Below are 26,622 nucleotides of genomic sequence, written 5' to 3' on the forward strand. Positions count from 1 at the left end.
GTGCCAAAGTCGTGGTGCATGGCCCTCTGGGCACAGCCTCGCCTAAGACTCTTGCTGTTGGAACAGGAGGCCTATCCCGCACCTCAGGTCAAGGCCTGGAAGGCTAATCAGGCTTGACATCGTCACCAGTGGTGCTGCATGAAGGCGCCGCCTCAGACATGGAGCCGGTACTAGGGCGTAGCCTCGGAAGAAGAACCTTGCAGTCCCTCGAGAGACCCGTGTACCATAAGGCTGCTAACTGTTAGCCACGGTGCGTGTGCTGGTAACAGAACCCGAGAGGTTCCTCCCGCTTGGGCGTTTCCTCGGGAAGGAGTCGCCCTTATGGGGTGCGATGGAATACAACAGCCCTCCTTTGGGCCTCGATCACTGCTTGACAAATTCTTGAAGTCCTCTGAAGGACACCCTTCACCGAGCACCCTCCACCTAGCTAGCTTGTTCTTCGGTGCGCGTGGAGTCAGAGCGTCGCACGCGGTGCAACCTTGCCAGCCGTGGTCAGGGCCAAGGCAGTGGAGGTAGTGCATGGGGATCAGACGTGGGAAAGAGCCCTTCACAGGCTGGACACCTGCTGAAGTCGACATGCGCTGGGGAGGAGCGTGACGCCGGAGTCCCAAGTACCTAGATGACAAAAAAGACAGATAAAATAATCCAGGGCAGAGCGTGGAATTAAATGGCGAGGCCAAACCCAGGCGCGCTAGTGAAATCGTCCCGTCGACACAGACAAGGGGACCGGGAAGTGGGGCTGGTGGGCGGAGTCAGGGTAGCGCATGCTCCCAGGGAGACACCCCTGCGCGCCTCTAAATATAAAGGGGAAGAAGGTTTTTCTGGTGAAAAAGGTTCAGTCTCCCGTCCCTAGGAAGGGACGCCCATATAGTAAGGAGGAAAGGGGAATCGGACATAAGAGTATGGATGGCTTAAACCCACCCCATTCGGCACAGACTACCAATCGGTGCCTCAACACCGAGTACAGGCAAACTGAGGGGAATCCACCCTTACTGTTTGCACACCCTCAACCACACTCTTATGTGATTGCCGCGGCCTCACTACTCCAAGCCACAGTCTTCCACGACAACCTTGGCGCTCCTAGGCAAGGAGAATATCTTGGATCTATATGGAAAGAAGGTCTATTCCAATGCCTCGCTGCACCTTCGGCAGTCTAATGCAGACATTATGCTCACAGCCATTAATCAAAGGCTTTAGCGGAAAATAGACTTCCTTCCGGAACTTCCAGTGCAGAGTAAGGCGCTCTTCACGGCGGAGCTAGCGTAAGCAAAAACGGTGGCAAAGGGCATCATGGAGTCCACAGTGGCCCACATAGACACCACAGGCCGTGCCATTTGCAACGCTCCGCACATGAACTGCCTGGGTACGGGCTACCAAGTTGAACCCGGACGCTCAGGAACAGATATTGGACCTTCCATTCGAGGGTGGCAACCTTTTTCATTCCACCACCAATGAGGATCTTGATGAGAAGAACAGTTCCCAGATTGCAAAATCCTTACCTATCCTCACGAAGTCCACGCCCAAGACCTACAGCCAGACGTACCAGCATTCTGACAAGGGGCGGGCCTTTGGCGGGTTCTGGGACTTCCAGGAACAGATGTCAAAACAGCCAGACTGGTCTCCAAGTCAACATCGCCGTAAGCAGCACAAGGTGGGGAATAAGGGCTTCTCAGTCCCACCCCCTCCTCAGCCTCAGCCTCAGAGGGAGGGGAAAAAAGGCATTACACACCTCCAGGTCCACACGTCTGTGGTGAGGGGCAAGTTTGCCCTTCACGCGCAATATTGGTGCACAAGGTTCCTGTAAGCCTGGATGCTCTCAGTAGTGTCCACGGACTCTGTCCTACCGGTCCCTCCCTCCCATCTCTGCTCCCACAGATTGGGACAGCAACTCGGAGGAAATTCGATAACTCGTGGAGAGTCAGGCAGTGGAGGAAGTCCCAGCCTCCCAGCGGGGTATCGGCTTCTACTCCAGGATTTGCACCATACACAACTAGGCTGTCCTGAGAGTTGTGTTGTACCTTTCCACCATGAATCTTTCCCTCACTATTCAGATGGTTACCCTAAAGCTTAATGCAGACACTGCATGGGAGACTGGATGTGCTCCCTGGATCTGAAGGACGCGTACCTACACGTCCCTATTTGGCAACCTCATCGGTTCTTCCCGAGGTTCAGGATCATGGGTTTTCATTTTCAATACAAGGCTCTACCCTTTGGCCTCAACTCAGCCTCCATGGTCTTTACCAGACTTATGAATGTAGTGGCAGCCTCTCTCAGGGCCCAGAGTCACCATATCAATCCATACATAGACTACTGACCCGTCAGGGCGAGATCCTTTGGAGGCGGTCCATCACACTGCCTCCGCCCTCATGAATACGCTACACGGGGCGTGGCCAGCTGTAATGTGAGGTGGATGCGATCTTCGTGACCTCCCTGCTTGTTCCGGCACATTGTGATCCTGTGTACGACAGATCTACCTGAAGCGGAAAAGATCCATTCAAACCCAGGAACTCTTGGGGAGTGTGTTGCATCGCTTCTTACTGCCAACAGAGGAATATAAGCAAAGAACTCGACCGTGACAAACAAAGAAGAGCCACACGCAAAATGGTGCCTGATAATTCCAAGAGACTTAAGACATGGAGAACTCAGACTCGCTGCTGGAGGAGCCTGCCGACCCTATTGTGGGCCCTGCGACAGCCCGTGGGTAGCACTGCAGACGAGGAAATCATCTGTAAGAGGGAAAAATTGCAGCCGCAGTTCGAGTGATGTCCCTATAGCGCAAAGAGCTGGTAATAAGCGTAGGCGGCAGGGAAAGTTTGCGAAGAACCTATCCTGCTATGCAGGAGAAGAGCCTGGGGTAAAAGGTGCCGTGCCCTGTAGTTGCTGAGGTCTTGGAACTCCTTGCCGCACCGCGCTGGGAGCTGCGTACCGCCCCTGTGACGGTGTGGTCAGGTGGAACAGGTCACTGGAGTGGTCTAGTCCTACCTAGATGTGCGTTCCTATGCCTGCTCTCCAGGAGGCGGCTCCGGGCAAGCCGCCATCTTGCCTGGCGCCCATTTTGTCATGCCCTGCGCCACGTGCCTGCTGCAAAGGATCGGACCACCCATGCACCTCAGGTAGCAACCTCGGAGGCAGAGTGCCCTCAGCCACAATGCTGATAGTGCTGTGTATAGGCACCCCCTCAGGCCCGGTAGTAGAGCAAAGCCCTTCAGGGATGTCCCGGTAGCAGAGGCTGGCAGCCCCTCAGCGGTAGAACTAGGAGGATCTTGCAACCCGTTGGCCTGTTGGTCGGTAACTCTGAGAGCCTCGGTCTCTTTGCTGCTCTTAGGACCTGGAAGGCCCGCTCACTTGGCCACTTCCCTGGGAAGGCGTTGCCATTTCAGGGTGCAGAGGAAAACAGGGCACGTACCTGGAGTCTTCTTCCTCACGTAATTCTTGATGTCACCTGGACAAAATTCTTGAGAGCGTGCGGGGTCGACTCGTTGCATGCAGAACAGCAGTCCCAGATGTTCCCATCAATGCAGGAAAGAAGACCGAGGAGTGGCAGCCGGGAAGGGGGGGGGGGGGGTCAGGTGAACGCATTATCCCAATGTTGCATCCACACACGCATCTAAATTTAAAGGGGAAGACCATTTTCTCTGGTGAAAAAGGTATGGAAGAAAGGGAACGGGATGCAGGAGTATGAAAGTATTCATCTTCATGCTCTTTTTATCGAGTTCCTCGTCAGTGGTGGAGTGGAACAAGTTGCAGCCCTCAAAAGGCAGGTTTAGGATTCTGTCCTGAACATCAAGATTGAATCTGGTCACCTTGAGCCATGCCATTCTTCATATGTGTTGCCACACAGATTGCCCTGCTAGCAATTTCTATGTGCGCCACCATGGCTTCCATGTTGTCCTGTTGTCCTGTGCCACAAGTTAGGCTTCTGAGAGTTCTGCCTCGAAAGAGGCTGGTTTGACGCCTGGAATATCGAGGGGGAAGTCTGCAATTTCCCTCCACGGACGTTGATTCGCAGCCTGAATTTTGCATCTAGCCTTTTATTTGTTGGCATAGGGGAGCGGGGCTTGAGTCAATCCATCTTCGCCAGAGGCTCCACGTCCTTCTGCAACTGGATGCCAGATATGGATTCTGCCTTGATGGTGAGAACTTCTGCTAGTACCCCTGATTCTGGCATCTCTTAGGGTTGAGCGATGCTGAGGTATTCAGCTAGGCCAACAATCTAATAATGGAATGCCCTCGCCGAAGCAGGTGTGTCGTCCTAATACTCACCTGTGTATTGTTGGTCAACCGAGTTGGAAGCGGCTGTTGGGTACGCAGGCGTTGGGTCTGCTGCTGGATTTGGCCCAGGCGCTGGAACCGAAGGTATAGGTGATGTAACCGGAACTACCAGAGGCATAGGCAAAGGTAGTGGAGGTACAGAAAAGGTAGCAGGCGCCCCTCTCAAAAAAACACGGCATCCTAACCTGTTCAGTGGTTTTTAACCACTTTGAGAGTTCGCAGCCATCTGCTTTTTGCTCCCTGTACCTTTCACAGATGGGAAATACCCATTTGCATATCAGTCTTTGTCGGCCCACATTGGCAGTCCAGCACCGAAATGGTATGACAATTCCCTTCTGAACAAGAGTACCAACAGCAACCCCATACACGTGTTTCAGCCTTGTTGGGCCTCATCAGTTAGGTGAAGCTGTGCGCCTATGAGCAAACTGAGGAACTTGGGGTTGGCACCCTAAGTGACCTGGGGGCAACCAGACGTGAACTCCCTGCTCAATGGGCTTAGAGAGGCACAGCTTCACCTCACCGATGAGGCCCAACAAGGCTGAAAAACATGTATGGGGTTGCTGTTGGTACTATTGTTCAGAGATGAATTGCCATAGCATTTTTGTTGCTGGACTGCCTATGAGGGCGGGACAAAGACGGATATGCAAATGGATATTTCCCATCTGTGAAAGGTACAGTGAGCAAAAAGCATGTGCTACAAACTCACCGTAGAACAGGTTATCATGCCATGTTCTTTCTGGAGAGGAGCGCCTGCTACCTTTCTTGAAATAGTGGCGGTACAGTCTTGCAGGCACCAGCTGAGGTGGCGGTGTGGGCGGCAGCATCTCACGAATTATGCCTTTAAGAATGTTCCCCTGTCTGTAGAGACCGAATAAGGGTGAAAGACTTGCTGAGAAAACCATCCTCGCAAGCGGGCTCAGAGCGATCCTGCTCTGGCACCAGCTGCAGCGGTGTAAAGGCATGTCGTCTATCCCTACTTGTGATTACATGCCCTCATGGAATTGTGCTTGACCCCGTGAAGATCGGGTATGAAGTGGTCCATGTGACCGGAGTCATAGGAACCCTATCCGCCCCGGCCAGAGGCTTGCGCCTTTGCGGTTCGCCCTGTTGGCGGGCTTATGACCTGTCGGTATAGTTTCCCACCTTTGGTGGTCTGCAATCTTGTCTGTGCCTACTGCATGTAGAACACGCAGGCCTGTGCTCGGCTTGCATGCCTAAACGCATAAGCTCTGCCCCACCCTGCACCTTAGGCGTAGGCCTGGTAGGCAGTTGGCGCTCGGTCATGGGGGCAGTAGTGATGTCTGCATAGCGTGTAGGAGCCCCATCAGCCGTGTGCCCAGTTATAGAGCTAAGCCCCTTGGGATGTGTCCTAGTACCAGAGCCAGTGGACTCCTTGGCAGCAGAAACAGTAGGGCCCTTTGACCCTTCAGCCGGTAGCTACAAGAGCCTTGGTATCCTTCCTGCCAGTGCGAGGGTCCAACTGACCCATTCTGTCAACTGGCTTCCCGGGAAGGAGTCGCCCGTGCGGGGTGCTTTTGAGAGGAGTACGCTTACCTTCTTGGTCTTCCTACGTACATATTCCTTAATGCTCTCAGGCAGAATACTGGAGAACAACTCTCACCACTGCGTAAGAGTGTTTGCGGGACCAGCATTGCACGCTGAGTAGCCTTCACATTCATGGTCTTCGCCAAGGCACCAGAAGCAGAGAGCATGCCGATCTGAGGTGGGAAAGGAACAGTTGCACGATGGGCACCTGCTGAAGCTAGCCGTGGCAGACATGCCCCAGGGGCAGACTAGGGCACCAGTGGACGGTATTCCCAAAAAAAAGCAAAAGCTTAGGGAAAGCACATGGAATTACGAGGCTTGAGGCCTCACCCATGAGCGCTGGTGAAAGCGGTGCGCTCCCCTTGATGCAGAAAAGAGAACTGAGGTGTGGCGCAGGTGGGGGAGGGGAGGGCATGCTTCAAGGGCCACATGCCTATAAATTTATAGGGAAAGTATTTTTCGGGTGTAAAAGGTTCATTTGCAGTCCCTAGTGAGGGAACCCATACAGGATGGAGGAAAGGGGACAAGACGTAGGAGTAAGCTCAGTTACAAGAAAATTACATTATCTAACACAAATGCACACTTCAAACAAAAGACCAATACAAATACTGTTCTAGAAAACCTTGGACCATCTTAAATACCCATTGCATGGTCAGCTAGAAAGAAACAAAAATAATAAAGGAACAAGTTACTTACCTGTAACTGTTCTCCAGCATGGGTCTGACATGGATTCACATGTTCATGAATAGTCAACGTCAGGCTCGGTATCCTCATTAAAAGAAAAATCAGTTTCATTTCTGAACTGTCTTTCTCCTAACAACCAAGCACTGAGCTCTGAGTCATACTGCCCCCAGCTAATGACTGCCCTCAACCTAAGCTCCTCCTCTCGCAGCCATCTTCAGAGTTGATAGCACGTAAAGTGGCAGTAGGACCAAGGGAAGAGCCGTGGAGGGGCAGGCGGGAGGGTTTGCATGTGAATCCATGCCAGATCCATGCTGGAGAACAACAGTTACAGGCAAGTACTTGTTCCTTCTCCAGCATGGGGTCTGGCATGGATTCACATGCTCATGAATAAAAGAATACATAGCAGTACACACATGCAAACACGGTAAATGGCAAGGCTCAACATAAGCATCCGATTCCTCCTCATCAGGCTCACCTTCAAGCGAGCAGGTTTCTCAGCACTGCTTGGCAGACTCTGGACTCCTCCCTGGAATCCCTGCCAATGCAGTAGAATCTCGTTAAGTTGTGTGTCGACCTCCACGTAGCAGCCCTGCAGATGTCCAGCAGGGGCACACCAGACAGGTAAGCCATTGTAGCAGCTTTCGCCCTGGTAGAATGGGCTCTGACGGCCAGGCAGTGGACGGTTTGCCAACTGGTAACAGTAGGTGATAAAATCGGAGATCCAACTGGAAATGAAAGCCTTGGACAGGGCCTTCCCATGGTTCACAGGACCAAAGTTCACAAAAAGCTGAAGTTTTTCGGAAACTGTCTGTGCGGGCCACATAAAACTCTAGCCACATCCAGCGAGTGCAAAGTACTTTCAGCCGACCACAAAGGGGTTTGAAAAAATACAGGTAACACCAAGGGCTCGTTGTGGTGAAATTCCAACAGAACCTTGGGCATGAAGGAGGGGTGCATCCGCAGTACCACCCTCGTCTCGTGAAAAGTCAAGTAAGGCCGATTGCATGACGGGCTGGATCTCATCTACTCGTCCTGCAGAGGTGATGGCCACAAGAAAAGCAGCCTTCCACGACAGAAACTTAAGCAGAGCTGAATGCATAGGTTAGAATGCCCCCCCCCCCCCCGAGCCTGGTCAGCACCACGTTGAGTTCACACACCAGGGGCGGAGCCTTCACCTGCAGGAACGAGCGGAAACAGTCCTTTGATGAACTCCTTCACCAGAAGTGCAATCACAAGGAAGACCGTCCCAGAGATCTGCTGTAGAGGGAGATAACTGCCAGATGTACGTTAATGGAGGCATGGGCAAGTACCGATTTGGCCAATGACAGCAAATATGGACGTACCTGAGGAACCGTGGCCCGCAAGGGGTTAATCTTCGATGACGGGCACCAAATCGCAAAGCGCTTCCATTTGTGCCCGTAGCATGTCGGAGCAGACTATGCTTTAGCATTGGCGAGAACTTCCTTGCAGTCTGCCGGGAGATCGTAGCCACCGAACTCTAGCGCTGCAGTAGCCAGGCCTTCAGGTTCAGAGACCGTGGATCATGGTGAAGAATGGCACCTCCTTCCCTGGCGAGAAGATCTGAAACCACTGGCAGTTTGACTGGTGGGGACCGACATGCTGAGAAGGTCCAGAAACCAGATCTGCCTCAGCCATGCTGGTGCGACGACAATCATCCGGCACTGGCACCACCTGGTTGACTGATGACTCTTAGTAACCACAGCAACAGAGGGAATGCATATAGAAAGGCCTTCCCAAAGGAATGAGAATGCATTCCCTCCCCCCATGCTCCCTTGCTGGGGGAAACTGCTGACAAACATCCGGCACCGTCGCCAACAAGTCGATCTGGTAATTGCACCATCTGAGGAAAAGGTTCTCCACTAGGTCCTGTCAAAGTTCCCACTCGTGGCAAGAGTGAAGCTCGCTGTACAGAGTCGGCAACCGTGTTCTTTACTCCTTCCAGATGAAACAGGATGAGGAACTTCCCCTGGGCGACGGCCCAGTGCCATAAGTCCTGCACCTCTTTGGAGAGTGCTGGGGATCTGGTGCCCCACGGTTTCCAGATGAAAAAACTCATGGTGGTATTGTCTGTGAAGACCCGCACTACTTCGCACTTGAGGGACGGCAGGAACGACTTAAGGGCCCAAAACACTGCACGTACCTACAGAACATTGGTGTGCAGCGTCTTCTCCTCCGGCAGCCACAGGCCTCTACCGTGAAATTGTCCAGTGTGGGCATACCCATCTTTGCAGGGAAGCGTCCGTCGTGACCGTCTCCTGGTGCGGTGGGGACTGGAAATCCGTGCCTACGGTCAGATGAGCGCGCACACCCCACCACCTTGTCGTTTGACTGAAACCCTCGTTGAGCGCAATCCTGTCTTGGAAACTTCTGGACACCTGCATCCAACGGGCATAGAGGAACTCCTGCAGTCAGCGGGCGCATCTGTAACCTGCAGAGTCGGAGGAGGTAAATGATGTTCAGTGCTAACAGCCGTTGCACCTTAAAAAGAAGGCAGCTATCCTCGGACGGTGACGCCAGGCATGACACTATCGAACCAGAATCCCAGGAACAGAGCGTCCTGCGATTGAGTCAAATAAGACTTTGCACAATTCACTGAGAACCCCAGATCTGTCAGTAGGTGGACGGTCCTCGCTGTGTGGTTGACGGCGAGGTCTCTCGATCTGGCCCGAATGAGCCAGTTGTCCATGCAAGGGTAGACGTGGGTCCCTTGCAGTCGTAGATGGGCCACAAACGGCGCCAGGCACTTTGTGAAGACTCTGGGTGCCGTCTTCAGCCCGAAAGGAAGGGCATTGAATTGGTAATGCTTCCCTTGAACAACGAAGCACAGAAACTTGCGGATTTGGAAGTACGCATCCTCCTGATCCAACAAAGACAGAAAGTGTTCCTCTTCCAGTTGTCCAAGCACGTGTTGAACAGTGACCATTTGGAACTTCGGGGACTTTATTTGTTCAGTCATCGCAGGCCGAGAATGGGCCTACAGCCCCTGTTCATTCGTACGAGGAAGTACCTCGATTAAACTCCAGAGCCCTGGAGCCGCTTTGGAACTAGCTCCATCGCCCCTTTCTTTAACATGGCCCGAAGTACCAGCAGATGAGGGACGTGCTTTTACTGCAGGGCCACCGGTGGTATTTGGGGACACTTTCGTTGGAACTCAAGCGTCTGTCCCCGGGCGAGAGCGTCCAGCACCCAACGGTCAGTGGAGATGGTCTTCCACACGCTGATGAAGTTCACCAGCCGGCCTCCCACCAGGGAGCACGGGTGAGGGCCTGATGTCCTGGCCGTTTCATTCTTGTTTGGAAGTCGACGTGCTGCCTTGCAGTCCCCAACAACGTCCTCCGAAGGCCTTGGAGCAGCCCCTGTTGGTTTCTTGGGCCAATGAGTGGAAGGGTTGGTGGTAAGAGGAGGAGCCCCCGCCGAAAATCCTCGAATATAGACTAGACTTTAATCATGAGGGCCAAAAGGACAGCCATTGCAGTTGTTGCGTGCCGTCTGTGTCCGCGTTGATGGCTTGTAGAGACTCATCCATAGCTTTCCCAAAAAGATTGTCCCCGTCAGAGGGCGTGTCCAAACCCCTTGTCTGGACATCCTGTCGAAAGTTGGTGGCCTTGAGCGAGCCAGCCACGATCGCAAATGCCATTGCCAATCTGGCGGCCCCGCGTCCGCGATGTCCATGGCAACCATTATGGCGTGGTGTGACGCCACTTCGCCCTCCTGTAGAATCTCCAAAGACTCTACCCTCTTATCGTCGGGGAGCAAGTCCAGTAGAGGGGCGAGCTTGAACCACAGCTCCCGGTCATATCTCGCCGCAAGAGCATTGGCGGCACTGACGGTAGTCGCTGCAGAGTAGATAACCTTCCTACCCATAGCATCCAAATTCTTCCCCTCGTTGTCAGGAGTGGTGGACGCTACAGACTACGTCAACCCTGATTTCTTCTTGGCCGCTGCAGATACCACAGACGGTTGGGCCTGCAAGCACTTGGGTGCAGAGTCCGGTACCCTCTACTTCTCAAGCCGTCCTCTTTGCTGGGGCTCTAGAAGGGTTCTTCATGAGAGTCCTTTATTCCAAATGTCATCCGGGAGCGAAAGCATGGTCTTCCTATTCCCCTAGCGGCGCTGGTGTAAGAAGCCCTCCTTCCCCTCCGGTGTGAGCTGGAATAGCCCTGAAGCTCTGTAGATCATCGCATGGAAAGGGGAGGATCTGGGCGGTGGAGACAGGAGGGCCCCCATCCCGCCGTCATCCGTGCCCAACTCAGTCTTCCCCTGAGCGGGGTGGCAGCGAGAGGTCAAGGGTGGTAAGGAGGTATTGGGTGCCTCTTCATCTTCTTGGCAAGAGGTTCCTCCGCTGTCCGCGAGGGGGCCGACGCCGCGGGTGTCCGGCATCCTCCTCTTTATCTTGGATACCAGAGTATGAAGGGTAGAGAGAAGGTCCATAGAAAGGTCTCTATGTGGCAGCGGAGGCTTAGGAGTAGGGCCAGGGCCCTCTTCGTCCTGATGCCTTCCGTCCCCTTCCTCGAGGGTATCCTCATCGTAGGGCGCGACCGTTAAGATGGATTTCTGAACTCTGACCTAGTGGGCAGAGGTTCAGAAGGCTAGCCTAGTTTCCTGGAACAGGGTAACCTTCTGGACAAGCCAGAAATACAAATACATTTATCAGAAAGGCCTTTGCAATTTAACAGTAAGAAAATCAAAATCACAGCAATACTATAAAACCAACACAATCATATCTACACACATATATACAAGACCAAGGGGGTCCAAAAGGATGAATGCACCAAATGGGTCCACAACTTAAAACAGGGAAGGAAGCAGGCAGTGCAGACAGGATTCTGTTTGCAGAAGGGCCTAAAGACTAACGAAACAGCAGTCCAATTTCTAAGATGAGGAGCCTAATGCTCCAATGTACTTGCAAAGCAGGGGCATGCGGGAGTTCAAATGGGAAAAGTAGGGTCTTTTGTAGGGGATGTAGCAGCTCAGGAAGGTATGTGAGGATGCAGAATAGGTTCCCACTATTCAAAGAGTGTCTCCACTTGAGGGCAGAGTCGATTCCAAGAGTTGGGACTAGTTTGCACTAGCAGTGGAAAGGAGAGGGGGCCTCAGGAGCTACTTGTGCGTAAAAATGAATGGATGGATGTGCTAGGGGCCACCGGTTAGGGTTGCAAAAACTCACGACCCCGGCGCACTCCGGACCAAAATTCGGCAGTCCAGTCCACGTCGGTTGCAGGTTCAAATGAGACAATCTCGTGGTGCTGCGGCTTTCAGCGACGAAGGTACAGTGTTGATGCCCCTACGGGCTTTAGGACACAGAAGACCACAGCTACAATGAACTTGCAAAGTTTGTCACCACGGTTGAGCGACATGGCAACCGAGTAAACTCCAGTTCGGGCGCACTCCCTTTACTCCAGACCTGGGAACGCAAAGTGTACGAAATTCGGTGTGAGTGTCGTGAACACAGAGCTTGCGAGGTGCCAAGTTTCAAGGGCCTCCATGAAACTGCGGAGGTATCGGGGCAAAACGCTGGCGCAAGCTGGTCAGTCCACTGGTTCGCCCAGGGACACTTCTGAAAAGGCTTACTTGCAGTTTCAGGTGAAGGTGCTGAGAATAGTTGGTCCCACTATTCTGATGGGTCGAAAAAGCATCTTTGCAGACCTTCTAGGACGACCAGATGCAGAGGAGTCCAGTGGAACAGCAGCAGGCTAAGGGTGCCAAACCTTCCAGCGGGTCAACAGCGGTTCCTCGACTCAGCTTCTTAGTTTCAAGATACTTGGATCATATCCTTCGCTCAGTGAGAACTCCAGAGATCCACCTGGTATGGGTGTTTGGGGCCTTCTCTTATCCAGAATCTCCTTCGCGCCAAAAAGAAGAGGACCCAATGGGAGATCTGCTCATATACAGTCAAACCATATGTGGACAAATCAAGGACCACGGTGGTCCCAGGCATTCACAGCACTCCACACTGTATGGCACCTATGATGTGTATTGGAACCAGACGCTCCAGCCTACATCCTCAGCACGCACACAAGGCATGCAGAAGCCCACGAAAGAGTGGCGCTTCACGGAAAAATGCATGCCCGTTAGGGAGAAGTCTCAAAAATGTGCCAATTCCCTCCACCTTAGACACACCCAACAACTTGGTGGATTTTGAAGACTGGATATTTTTAACCTGGAGAGATTGAGACCCTTTATCCCCCTTTTCTCATGTATTTTAATGTGATTTCATACACTGTTTCTTTTGGTAATGGAGACTAACTCCATAGGCCTCATATTTTACAATTGTGTCACAAAGCGCCTTCAGTGCAGTGACACAGGCAAGTCTTTCAGACTTCCCAAGGTTTAAATACCTTCTCTGGGATCAACTGTTTCCCAGAGCAGTAAAGTGAAATGGACTTTACTTCGCGGTGTACTTGCTAGACCCAGCACACCCTTATCTTACAATAGATTACTTTGTATCCCATGTGTCTAAATGCTCATGTAACATTTTTTATGTTACCCTTTCCTCAATTGACTGGCTGGTGGCAGTGGTTTCGTTCTGAACTACCTTGGTTTGCGTTTACCGCGACCGTTCGCAGCTCCGGTAAAGTAACCGTGGAAGTCATCTTTTTCGAAATGGCGCACAGCCATCTTTGTTAAAATGGTGCTCGGTCTTTTTTCGCCAGGTCTATGTAGAAATTTCTTCTAGAAAGTGTCTCTACGCGCCAATCCATGATTGGTCTCTTTGTTCATTTCACCTTTGGCGGGGTTTCTGAGAGAAACCAGCTTGTGTCTGGGGTAGGCAGGAACTGAGGGAGGTGCCCGAAACTCCCTGTGCTTAGTCTCCTAGGACACAAATGCACTCTAATGATAGTCTTGCTGACTAGCCATCCTGCAAGGACAGCCACTCGGCTGGGTGAGTGATAGCTAGGCTGGAACGTATGGGAGAGAACTGAATAAAAGGAGTCTTTTGGCTTGGAAGGCAGAGTGGATCACTGGACGAAGGAACTGAAGGAGCTTTAAGAGGACGGCTGCTGCAACTCCTGGACCGTTGGTTTGCCCGGTGAACCCCTGCTACAGGGACTACTTGCCAAGTTTGCATCGACAGAAGCCCCTGCAAGGACTTCTCCCTTTGAGTTGGTGGGACCAATCAACTCCAAAGTAAGCCACCTGGACACCCATCAGGAGGTGGTCGAGTTTCCTCAGAGTTGCTACAGCGACCGTATAGCCAGGGATAGGGACACCACATTGTGTGCGTTACTTTTAAGCTGGTCTAAAGCTTTTGGAAGATCCTCTGGACTCCGACGAAGCAGGACTGACCGAGCCTGAGCCCCCTCGGCAGAGTGCGGGACCCCAGAAGTAAGGACAGTCGACCTCGACAGTCAGGAACCGCGCTTATTGCTATTTGCTGTACTGCAAGGAGCTGAAACGCAAAACAGCCACTGAAAGTAAAGTTTGCCGGTTGCCAGTCTGACAGTGCCAGTGCAGGGGTCCCCTGACTCCTCCCTCTTGTCCCCACGACTGAGGCCCAGGAACAGTGGGATCCGCAGAGCTGCACAGGAACATAATTCATCAGCTGCCTCTTTTCTTCTTTACTTTACTGTACTTTAAAATAAGCCTAAGAGAACTAAACTCTTACTGTGGAAGTGCTTGTAACTGCTGCAACTCAAGTCTAATCAGCTTGTGACCCTATATTTGTTTCTTCTATTTATCAAAGACTCCTAAAATCTTGTGCATAGACTTTTCCCATTTACTTACCTGAAGTGCTGCATCCTATGCAAAGACTTTTGCCCATCGACTTTGGCTTAGCCTATTGAATTGACTCTTCTAAGTGCTATCTGAAAGTATTTGCCCTGAATATTTGTAATTTCTTGTGTTCTAATAACCTTTCCCTTTTACCAACTTTTTAAGAGTGTTCTGAATGCCAACAGTAAGATATTAATGTCCCCAGCACCCTTGTTACTGAAGTCACCTGTGGGCCATCCTAAAAGGGTCTTGTCTGATTCCGAAACTCAGAGTGTAGAGTAGAAGTGTATTTGTATGTTACTAGTATATTTCTCCCTTCTAAAGAGGGCTTTATAACTGATTGATAAATTGTTTATGCAAGAAACCTTGAGTGTACGAGTTTATTTGAATACCTGTTACTGAATTTTTGTTGAACTCCACTACAACTCACATTTCCCCTCTTGAGATAAGCCTGGCTGCTCAAAACGCTACCAAAACTGTGTAGTATAAGCTTAACCAAAGGTTGGTTTGTCTATACCTGTAGTCATAGCTGTTTGCAGTGTTCCCAGAGGATACTGCATTCAAACCTTGCCTAACAATGCCCAAATAAGGACCGACTCAGGTCGGCTCGACCTAGGAAAGGTGAAGGAGCAAGATTACCAAAGGACAGGACAAAGAACCTCGTGGCATAGCCATTTTGGGGCTAGGCCACCTAATCGTGCCAAACATGGTAATCGCGGTTTACCTGGCAAGAAAGGGTTAAAAATATGTGAAATAAGCTGCCACCAGCCCTGGTACATGTGCACTTCTAAGAAAATCCTTCTAGAGTATCTAGGGCCTTTGGAAATGACTAGACCCAAGTGCTCTGTACTTTATAGTACTCTTGTTACATGTTGCAGAAAAGTTACATGTACAAGGACTAAGGGAAACAGTCTCCCAGTATTGACTGCCTTTTTGGGCATGTCAGTTTCCCCATAAGTAGTGAGCAAAAAGCCCAGGTGAGTGCAGCAGAAGGCTGTGCTCCTCTGGTAAAGTCAGACTATGCTGTTTAAAAATCAGCAAAAAGTTGAGGGGTACACAACTGGAGGGAAAAATTACACATGAAATGCAAAATGTTCCTAACAGCGACTCAGACGTCTCCCTAGCCGCCATCGCCCTTCTGAATAGTCTGGCGGTAAACAAGTTCATCCTCCTCAGCAGCGGACATATCCATGCCCTGGATGCACTCAATGCCTCCCCCCCCTTTCTTCGCGTCCAGAGGTGACCTTCTAGGGGAGATCAGCATCCTCTTCTCCAGGGTCTTCTCAATGTGTTTGAACGAAGCCTCCCTCCTGGGAGGAAGGTACACCCTTGCCGGCCGGGTGTGCCCCGCTGGCCCGCCCCTGCGGCCTTCGAAATAACGCTACCACCCTCTCGATGGAAGGTGCCGACTTAGTCTGGTGCACCTGGGCCTTCACGGACAGGCTGGGCCCCTTGTCCTGCTTGGCCTTCTCCTTAGGGGACGGATCGGACCCTCAATCCCCCTTGGCCTTTTCTGCCAAGGATAGGCCGGATGCTGTACCCTGTTTGGCCTTCCCCATGGTCGTCTCCGGGGTCACCTTTAGCTTACCCGGGTGATCAGACTTCCTCTTGGATGAAGATCCTGAGCGTTGACTAGAGATCGATGCAGCTGGGGATGTCGAACGCGCCCTGTCCATTGCAGAGCCTACCACAGCAGCGCTCGCGACAGTAGCAGACTCGGTGCTTGTCCTTTTGTTGGACGCCCACGGGATGGGCACCCTCAAAGGACTTCGAATCCCGCTCAGCTTTCCTGGCTCCATGAGAGGCATGCCCCTGGGAACCACCCGGTGCAGAGGCCTTGGGCTGCAGATACTTTTCCAGACGTTTAACGTGCGTTTCGAGAGTTCACGGCAAAACGCTGCATCTTCTTCCTTATGCGTTGGGTACAAGCACTGGGAAGGTTTGTCCATGTACACATCGCGTAAACGGCAGTCGGAGAAAAGCTTGACAAGGGAAGGGGAATTCTTCTCGGCGGACATAATCCACGCAGTGTAAGCCTGAAGAATTTTCTGGAAGCTTCCACAAAGAAACTCGTCGAAATCCACACTTGAGGGGCGCTGAAGAATCCGAAAACGGGTCCCCGTTAATCGAAGGATGATCAATGGAGCAGACAGGATCGATTGACCGAAAAATAGAATAAACTCTACCAAAAAGTGAAAATCGCAGTAAAAGCTCGAGAGCTATGCACGAGGACTCCCAACACTTGAACGTGTGGTAAAAATCTGAAGATGGCTGCCAGAGGAGGGGCTGCGGTAGAGGCCAGTCATTGGCTGGGGGCAGTATGGCCCAGAGCTCAGTGATTGGTTGTTAGAAGAAAGACAGTTCAGAAATGAAACTGAAATAGATTTTTCTTTTACTGAGTATTCCCAGCCTGACGGGAATATTCATGAGCATGTGAATCCATGCCAGACCCCATGCTTGAGAATAGAGATGTCACAAAGGCAAATGTTATTTCATACACATTTGTTATTGACAAATTTCCCCACCTATAACAAAAGATTATCCACACTAGACAAGTTCAGGGAGTCTTGATTCTATTAAAGACAGAGGCAAGCACTATTGCACAGCCGGTAGATGCTTAAGTGTTGTCTAGGTGCAGAAAATAAAAACAAATTTACTTTTTTTTTAGATAGCTTAACACAGAAAACTACAAATCGAAATAGCATCTTTAACTACATTTTAAAAAACAATTTAACTTACCAATGGATGAAGTATAGAAGTCCAGCATTCCTTGCTGCTTTATACTGTATTCATCAACTGATTTTTGAATTGTATTGAATAGTTTATCCATCTGTCCTGCAAAGGAATCTTTAGCCTGGTCATTATACTGATCCACAGCCTTTCGACGGTCCAGTTTTGCATGGAGACCACACACGTCTTTGGTAGTTTGATGTACTGTACTAAGCAACTAAAATGTGAACAAAAAAAGAAGTTCCAAAACTGTCTGCTCTCGCAAATTTAACAATAATCAATACAAGAGTCCTGGAGGATGGAACAAGTTGGAAATTGTACATAAAAACAGCACAAATAAAGTGTTTTTAGGTTACCTCAATTCATAAAGTAGATAGTGGCGAGGATGGAAATACTGTTTCTGAAGGGGAGAATACTTGTGTCTACTTTGCAAGCTGCGAAGTGAGAAACTTGCAAGATTTCATAGCCGTTACTGTATTGTAACATGAATCGCAGAATAGCCAAGTTCAAAGAGAAAATGCCTTTTTCTTCTATGAAACAAGAATTGATGAGTGGCTGATGTCAATACAACTGATGCAGTATTCAAGTACTTGCAAAATAATTGATCTAGTGTTAGTCATGCTCCAATTCACTTTACAAGTATAAAATAGAAGCATTTTGATGTACTCTATCTTTTTATGTAGGATTCTACTTGTTGGTACCTTTCAGGAAAATATGCTTTCTACTAGTTACTTAACAGTAAAGGAGTTGACCAACCATTCTTAATGGGGCGCAAGTTCGCCATAGGGACTATCTAAGTCCCCTTTCCTCCATACTGCATCGGCACCCCCTTCCAAGGGACGGGAGACCACCTTTTTCAACAGAAAAAATGTTTCCCTTTAAATTTTAGAGGCACGCTGGGGTGCAGCACTGGGAGCATGCGCTATCCTGACTCCACCTCCAGGCGCCACATCTAAGCCCCATTGACGAGTTGACAATATTTAACACAGCCTAATGACGAGTATTATTATGGGGGAGGATGGTGGGACGTATGGGGACTAAGAGTATGTTAGTGACTGTTAGGCAAAGTTTGCATGCAGTACCCTCTGGGAACACTACAAACAGCTCTGACTACAGGTATAGGAAACCCAACCTTTGGTACAAGCTTGTACTATTTAGTTTTGGTAGCGTGTTGAGCAACCAGGCTTATTTCAAGAGGGGTCAATGTTAGCTGTAGTGAGTTACACAGAGATGAACAAGTTACTTATCTTACCTGGTAACGTTCTTTCGTTGGGATGTTCCTCTGACGTATTCCACATCTTTGACAGTAATGACCACAGCTGTGCTGCTTCGGAAAACTTTCGGCTTAGGCGTCCTGCGTCGATGACGTCGATACGCTGTCCCTAGAGGGCCTCCGTCGATGGTCGACGTCACCGGGTGTTATATCTAGGACTCCCGTAGCCTCAGTTGTAGTTTTTTCCCCAGAAAGTGTGACACCAATCTCCTGCCAGTGTGACTGCAGAAAGCCTTGCGCAAACGTAAGCTGCAATCGCATAAGAAATTCAGTAGAGGGGCAGGCTGGGAGGGTACGATGTGGAATATGTTGGAGGAACATCCCATCGAAAGAACGTTATCAGATAAGTAACTTGTTCTTCGAGGGGATTGTGTCCGCCAATGTATTCCACATCTATGACAGCCTCCCAAAGCAGTAGCAACGTATGGAGGTGGGAAAAGAATTTATAATTTCATCAATTTAGAATGCCCAATCAAATTGCTGAATATAGGACTGCCTTATCAAAGGCCAAATCTTGCCCATGGATAGAGTCCAGGGAATAGTGTCTCACAAAGCTATGGACAGAAGCCTACGTGGCTGCTTCGCAAAGACTGCGAATCGGGACACCCCTCTGTAGAGCCGTGGAGGCAGCCACACACCTAGTAGAGTGAGCCCGTAAGCCTACTGGAGGGTCCTTACTCGCCAAACGGCAACATTCAGAGATCGTCAAAATGATCCATCTGGACAAGATCTGCTTGGAAACAGCCTGACCAAAACGCCTTCCACCACAACCAACAAAAAGCTGATCGTCCACTCTGACCAGGGACATCCGTGAGAGATAGAAAGTCAAAGCTCTCGTAGGATCCAACCTATGGAGCCTCTGTTCTTCCTTGCCAGGATGCAGAGGATAAAACGTCGGAAGTAACACCTTCTGGCTTAAATGAAATTCTGACACAATCTTCGGGAGAAAAGAAGGACAAACCCCAAGGACAACCCTATCCTTATGGAATACAGTGAAATCTGGCATGGCGGAAAGTGCCTGCAACTCACTCTGCGTGCGGAAGTAACCGCAATTAAAAATACAGTCTTAAAGGACAACAGTCTCAACGGGTAAAAATGTAAGGGCTCAAACGGAGTTCCCATTAGGAACTTTAAAACCAAATTCAAATCCCATCCTGGCACCTGGAAAGGCACCGGTGGAAACACATTAGTTAGCCCCTACGGAAACTGAAATCAAAAGGCATCTTAAAATAAGAACATTCCTCAGACTAGCGCTTAAATATGGACAGCGCCGCCAGGTAACCCTTAATGGTACCTATTTGCAGGCCCAGGAAAGCTAAAAAAGACCATGATAGACTGGACCTCTGGATGGAGAACTCGACCCCCCTCCCGTGAGAGGGGATCGTCTCGGTAGGATCGTCTCGGTAGGAAGACGACGTGCAAGGCAAATGGACATGTCTAGAAGGTCCGGGTACCACACTCTCCTGGCCCATGCTGCAGCAATGAGGATCAGCCGGGAACTGAACCTCCGTAACCTCTGCAACACTTGCGGAATGACGGGGACTGGAGGGAACGCATACAGCAGTGGGAAGGACCACTCCACTACGAACGTGTCCCCCAAGGTGCCTCTTGGAGGAAATTCCCGCGAGCAGAATCTTTCGCACTTCCGGTTGACACTGGTGGCAAAGAGATCCACTTGCAGGGTTCCCCAAATGGCCAAGATCTCCAACGGACCTTCCTGAGCCAGCTCCCACTCGTGAGAAACCCTGCTCTGCCTGCTCAGAGCGTCTGCCGCTGCGTTTTCGTCTCCGGCCAGATGAACTGCCGAGATCGAAATTTCCTGCTGGATGGCCCAGAACCAGAGCTGCATCGCCTCCCTGCACATTGGGAGTGACCCTGCCCCCCCCTTTTGTTGAGGTAGTGTATGGCCACTATTGTATGTTATAATCAGGACATTCTTCCCCTGCACAGACGGCAGAACATTCAGGGCTAGCCTGACAGCCCGCAGCTCTAACAGATTGATGTGGAGTCTGGACTCCAGAGACTGACGGCCGTCAACTCGTTGGCATGAGCTCCCCACCCCGTGAGGTATGCGTACGCCTGAATTGTCACCTCCGGCCACGGTTGCCAAAACGGAGCACCCTTCAACAGCCCACCACAGAAGGTCCGGGGCGACCGAGGGCGGAATCTGAAGGGAGCCGACATCCTGGCGGAGAACTGCGACCACTGAATCTTGAGAGCCCACTGCAGAGATCTCCTCCGCAGCCTGGCTTCTGGCACCAGGAAATGCAGGATGCCATGAGGCCGAAAAACCAAGAACTCGAACGCCGGGAGACTCTGGGTACTTTGAAATTTGTTCACTATCTACAGAATGTGATGAGCCCTCACCTGGGGAGGCGAAAAGAGCGCCAAGGATGTGTAGAGCACAGCTCCGATGTATTGGAGCCGCAGGGTAGGTGTGAAATGGGACTTCTTTAAATTGAGGGAGAAGCCGAGCTTGTGAAGGGAGTGGCAGGTGACGGACAGATGATCCAGGGCTTGCACGGGAGAGCGCGCCCTGATCAACCAATCATCCAGGTAGGGGTAGACGTGAATCCCCCCCTTTCCTGAGATGCGCTGCCACCACTACCATGAGCTTGGTGAAGACCCTCAGGGTGGAGGTCAATCCAAACGGCAGGACCCGAAACTGAAAATGCGAGTTGCCAACCGCGAACCTCAGGTACTTCCTGTGCTTGGGATAAATCGGCACATGATAGTAAGTATCCTTGAGGTCGAGACACCAACCAATCCTCAAGTTGAAGGGCCTGGAGGACTAGAGAGTAATCATCTTGAACTTGTCCTTCCTGAGGAGCTTGTTCAGCCAACGCAAATCCATGATGGGTCTCAATCCCCTGTCTTTTTTCGGGATCAAAAAATAAGGGGGAATACAATCCCTTGTTCCTCTCCGCTACAGGTACCAGTTATATGGCGCCTTTCTCCAGCAGGGATAGGATTTCCTGCACAGGGAGCGGATCCAGACTCTTCAAAGAGAGCTTCCTCAGTGGGTTGTCGTGAGGCCTCTGCCGAAAGTGGAGACAGTAGCCGTGGGTTATGATCTCCAGAACCCACACATCTGAAGTAATGTCACGCCATTCTCCAAGATGCTGCGCAAGTCTGCCCCGAACTGGCGAACCATGGGACATGGCCTCATGACTGAGCGGACGCGGCAGTGCCTGAGGGCAAAGAGGCACCTGCCCAAGCAGTTTTGGCACCTCGAGGACCTTGCTTTCCATCTCTGGTACTCCTACTTTGGCCCCTTAGACTAGCAGTTCCTTTCGATCTACCAAAGGAAGATTAGTACCGAAAGGAACCGCCCCTCCATTGCTGTCCCCTAAGACGAAAAGGCGGAGGTTGACATACTGCAGCGCCTAAAGACTTTGCTGCAGCTTTGGAGGTCTGCAACCTCTCAAGGCTCTCGTCAGCCTTGCTGCCAAAAAAAAAAAGATCGACACCATCAAAGAGCATGTTGAGAAGCCGGGATCGCACATCAGGAACAAACCCCGACTTCCGCAACCACACAAACCTGCGGATCATGGTGCTCACAGCCATGGACTGACAGTCTGCCGTGTCCAAACCCGATTGAACGGCTTCACACATGGCATCCTTGCTTTTCTTCACGAGGGATAGAAAACCATCCCGTTCCTCCTGTTCGGGAATACGCTCAGCCGCCAAAGATGCACAATTCCACAGAGTGTGAGTGAATCTTGCCAAGGCACAAACAGAGTTGGCTGCCTTCAAAGCCATACCCCCAGAAGCAAATGCCTTCTTCGCCAAACCATCAAAGCGCTTGTCATCCCTATCCGGAGGGATGGTAGGGTACGCAGCCTGCTTTGCGCGGGCCGTAGTCACCTGCACCACCAAACTCTCCAGAGTAGGGTGCGTTGACAAGTAGCAGGTATCCCTACTGGCTGGACGGTATTTTTTCATAAGCGACTTATTCACTGCCGGGAGACTCTCCGGCGCAGTCCAAGCCGCCGCCGCCACCCTTCTTTGCAAAGCCATATGAAATGGCAACACCGGGTCAGTGGGTGGACCTTGGTCCAGGATATCCGTCAGGTCATCCTGCAGAAAACCAACAGGTGGAGCAGACAACCCCAAGTACTCAGTCACTCTCGACACGAGACGCCTAAACAAGGATTCGGCAGGTTTACCAGGCTCAGGCCTGCCAAACTCAACCTCCGGAGAGATGTCAAGACCACTGGCGTCATTTAAAGACTGACGTAGGACTTCCATTTGACTGACCAGACAACAGGTCATCAGGAACCTCAGGAGGCACAACCCTCTCCACATCCGACCCTTCTTCCACCTCTGAAATGTAATCCAAAGGCTGGAAGAAATCCATCCAGAAGGGCTCAAAAACAGGCCTAACTGACACAGCCTTCCTCAGACTTTCCACAGCCCTCGGTGCACCTCCGGTAAATTCTCCTCTAAAGTTGTCGAGGGCGCAGATGGAATTGGCGTCAACGTCAACCGAGGCGCCGATGACTTCAATAACTGCCTCGAGACCCGAGCTTCGAGGGGGTCCCTCGACAGACACTGCGCCAATGCCTTCTTAAAACCTCACAGGTTCCGAGGGTCTCGAGGGCGTCGAGAACCGGGACGGCTATGGCGATGGCGATCCACCTTGTCCGATCTGTACCTGGACAGCTCCCGATGATCATGCCGACGGCCCGAGCCCAAAGGCGTGCGAGCGGTGGCTCTAGCTTGTTCCTTGCCGGCTTCTCTCGAAAACGCGGACGTAACGGTGCCCTGCGATTCAAAAATCGCCATCATTTGCTGGTGGAATGCGTCCCATTCGGCCGGCGATGAAGACTTGGTGAGGACGGGGAAGGCAACCAGTGACAGCGCTTCTGAGAATGCCTAGAAGAGGCACAGGAATGGTGGAACCCACTCCGAGACCCACCCCCTGGACTTAGGCCGACACGAAGAGCGCCCCTCGAGTAGTCGGTCGAAAGCCCAGCAAATTTAGACTTACAGGTTTTAGATACCCTACCTACTGATAATTTCTTCTTCCGCAAGGCCTTCGATGTCAAGGACTGGCAGTCATTGCAGTCGTCGGTGGCGTGGCTTTCGCCGAGGCACCAGAGGCAGACGTCGTGCGGGTCCGTGATGGACATTTTGAAACCAGAGACCCGACACTTTTTGAAGCCCGACTTCGGGGTAGAAGACATTTTCTCAAATCAAAGTACAAGAAACGAGTGTGCCGAGATTCCGAAGCGAACATGTTTGCGGAAAAAATCGAACTAATGTTACGGGCGTTGTGCGTCCTAGATATAACATCAGGTGACGTCGAGCGTCGATGGAGGCCCTCGAAGGACAGCGTATCAACGAAGGACGCCGAAAAAGATTTCTGAAGCAGCACAGCTGTGGTCATTACTGTCAAGATGTGGAATACATCAGAGGACACAATCCCCTCGAATTACAGTTACAAGTATTCAAATAAACTTACACTCAAGGTTTCTTGAATAAACAATTATTAATCAGTCAGTTATAATAAGCCTTCTTCAGAAGGGAGCAATATGATAACACTCAAATACACTTCATGAAATACACACTTAATATCTCTAAATCAGTAGATACCTTTTGGGATGGCCCATAGACACTACCTACACCCTGAGGTGACTTCAATTGCTAGGGTGCTTGGGACATTAATATATCACACTTGCATTTAGAATCATATGGTAAGTCAAAAGGAAAAGATTTAGAAAATACAAGAGACCACAATTATTCTTAAGCAGGCAAATACCTTTGGATCCCCCAGAAAGAGTCCTTAAATATAATAGGCTAGGCCAAAAGTCAATGGGCAAAAGTCTTATATAGGATGAAGCACCTTTGGAAGGTAAATGGAAAAGTCTTAGCACAATATTTTAAAAGTCTGCAGAAAAGAATCAAATGTAGGGCCACAGCGGATTAAACTTGTGAGTGGTAGAAGATGCAAGCAACTCTACAGCTAGAGGTAAGTTTTCAGACTTTGTACAGTACCTTTAAAATGAAGAAAAGGTACAGTAGATGACACCTGTTCATGTGCAGCTCTGCAGGGCTCACTGTTCCTGGGCCTCAGTCGTGGGGACAAGAGGGAGGACGTCGGGAAGACTCCTGCAATGCACTGGGACGTTCAAAACTCGCAACTGGCAAACTTCACTTTCTGTGGCTGTTCAGTGTTTCAGCTCCTCACGTCTATTGCATAAAGCAACACTGCGGTTCCTGGCTTTCAAGATGTGCTTTCCTTGCTTGTGGTCCCACACTCTGGAGGGGGCTCAGGCTCAGTCAGTCCTGCTTCCTGGGAGTCCGGATGATCTTCCTGGAGATCTTGACCAGCTTAAAAGCAACGCACACGATCTGGTGTTCCTCTCCCTGGCTATATGGTTTCCAGCAGCCACTCTGGAAATTCAACCAGCTCTGAGATAATGTCCCGGTGGCTTACTTTGGAGTCGATTGCTCCCAACTCAAGGGGAGAAGTCGTCCTTGCAGGGGCTTCTGTCGATGCAAACTTGGTATTTCGGCACTGCAGCAGGGCTTCACCTGGCAAACCAACGGTCCAGGAGTTGCAGCATGCGTCCTCTTCAAGCTCTTATTCGTTTCCTTCGTCCAGTGGTCGACTCTGCCTTCCAAGCCAAAAGACTCGCCTTTTATTCAGTTTTCTCCGATTCATTCCAGCCTAGCTGTCACTCACCCAGCAGGATGGCTGTCCTTGCTGGAAAGTCAGCTGGCCAATCACCAGAGTGCATTTGTGTCTCCTAGGGGACAAAGCACAGGGAGCTTCGGGCGCCTCCATCACTTCCTGCCTACCCCAGACATCCTGGAGCCAGAGGCGGGCTTCTCTTGTGAATCCCGCCAAAGGCAAAGTTAACAATGGGACCAAACCTGGTTTGGCAAACACAGTAAATCTTAAGGACCTTTCCGCAAAGGAATTGCGAAGAAAATAGCCCAGGGCCATTTTCACAAAAATGGCACCCTTGGGTGGTTTACTGCAGCTGCAAACGCAGCCTGCGGTTAATGCACACCACGGTAGTTAAAACGAAACCACTGCCACCAGCCATTCAGTGAGGAAAGGGTAACAAAAAATGTCACAGGAGAAGCTAGACAAAGGGGATACTAGGTAACCCCTCCAGCACCCTATGGCAAGATAGTGTGTGCTGGTCTAGAAAGTTACAAATTTAAGTCAAGTCAATTTCACTTCACTGCTCTTGGAAATTCTAGTTTCACCAAGAGAAGGTATTTAAACCTTTGGGGAATCTGAAAGACTTCCCCGGGCCACTGCACTGAAAGTGCTGTGTGACCCAATGTAAAAGATGATGCCTATGGATTTTGTCAGACTCCACAACCAAAAGTAACAGTGTACAAAATCACATTAAAATACAAGAGTGGGAACATGGTTCTCATTCTCTCCAGGTTAAAAAATCAAGTCCTCAAAATCCAGCAAAGTTTCTGTGGGTCTCTAAGGTGGAGGGAATTAGCATATTTCCGAGAATTCTCCCTAACAGTCACAACGGTGAGTAACTTCTAATTACTCTTACGTACCCGTCCCTTTACCCTCCTTATGCAAATCACTTCCTTACAACCGCCTGTACGATAAGGCCGCGTCTGACTTGGAGCCGGCGTCCAAACATTAATGCTTACAGAAAGGGTTGCCAAGGTGGCTGCTCTGCGGATGACCCGCCATGGAACCTGCCGATGGAATGCGATAGAGGTGGCCTTGGCCCAGACAGCGTGGGGGTGCAGGTTCTGCTGCCCCTTGTAGGCTTCCACGATAGCCGCAACCATCCAGCATGCAATAGATGCCTTGGATGCTTGATACCCTGGCCTAGATCCCCCGAAGGTGACGAACAGTTCGTCCGACTTTCGGAAGCTCTTGGTCCTGTCCAGATAGAATTTCAGAACGCGCCTAACATCCAGACAGTGCAAGACTTGTCCTTGGGGTCAGCAAAAGACATAGGTAAGACTATTTCCTCGTTTAGATAGAAAGCAGAGGGTACATAGGTAGGAACGCGGGGTGTGTCTGTAGGACCACATTATCCCTGTGAAAGGTGGGCTAGGTTTCCGAGGCCACCAGAGCCTGGATCTTGCTGACTCTCCGAGCACGGCCCACTAACAGAGCTGTTATAATGGTGACCAGCCTGATGTCCGCAGACTCCACAGGCTCAAAGAGTTTGTGCGCCAAGGTGCCCAACACCACATTGAGGTCACACACGGGGTGTGGCTTCTTGATGGGCAGGTAGAGCCTGAACAGGCCCGCCAAATGTTTGACTATCAGGTTGGAAGATGAAGACCTCCTCTGAATTTCTGTAGGCCTCCATGGCTGACAGACAGGTGTGACGTGTCCACCTATACTCCCGAGTGCGCAAGATGTGCTGTGAAGGAGAGCA

General features: G+C 50.8%; 1 protein-coding gene across 1 annotated transcript in view; it reads right to left on the minus strand.

The window, feature by feature from the left end:
- The window catches only part of KIF11 (kinesin family member 11), a 705,022-nt gene that overhangs the window by 339,609 nt on the left and 338,791 nt on the right, over positions 1 to 26,622 (minus strand). The window contains exon 14 of the mRNA XM_069611368.1: positions 16,975 to 17,182. Within this exon, the coding sequence (XP_069467469.1) occupies positions 16,975 to 17,182 (208 nt within the window). The remainder of the gene's footprint in view (positions 1 to 16,974; positions 17,183 to 26,622) is intronic.

This window comes from Ambystoma mexicanum, chromosome 8 (assembly GCF_040938575.1).
Source record: "Ambystoma mexicanum isolate Mex_15411 chromosome 8, UKY_AmexF1_1, whole genome shotgun sequence".
Classification (NCBI taxonomy): Eukaryota; Metazoa; Chordata; class Amphibia; order Caudata; family Ambystomatidae; genus Ambystoma; species Ambystoma mexicanum.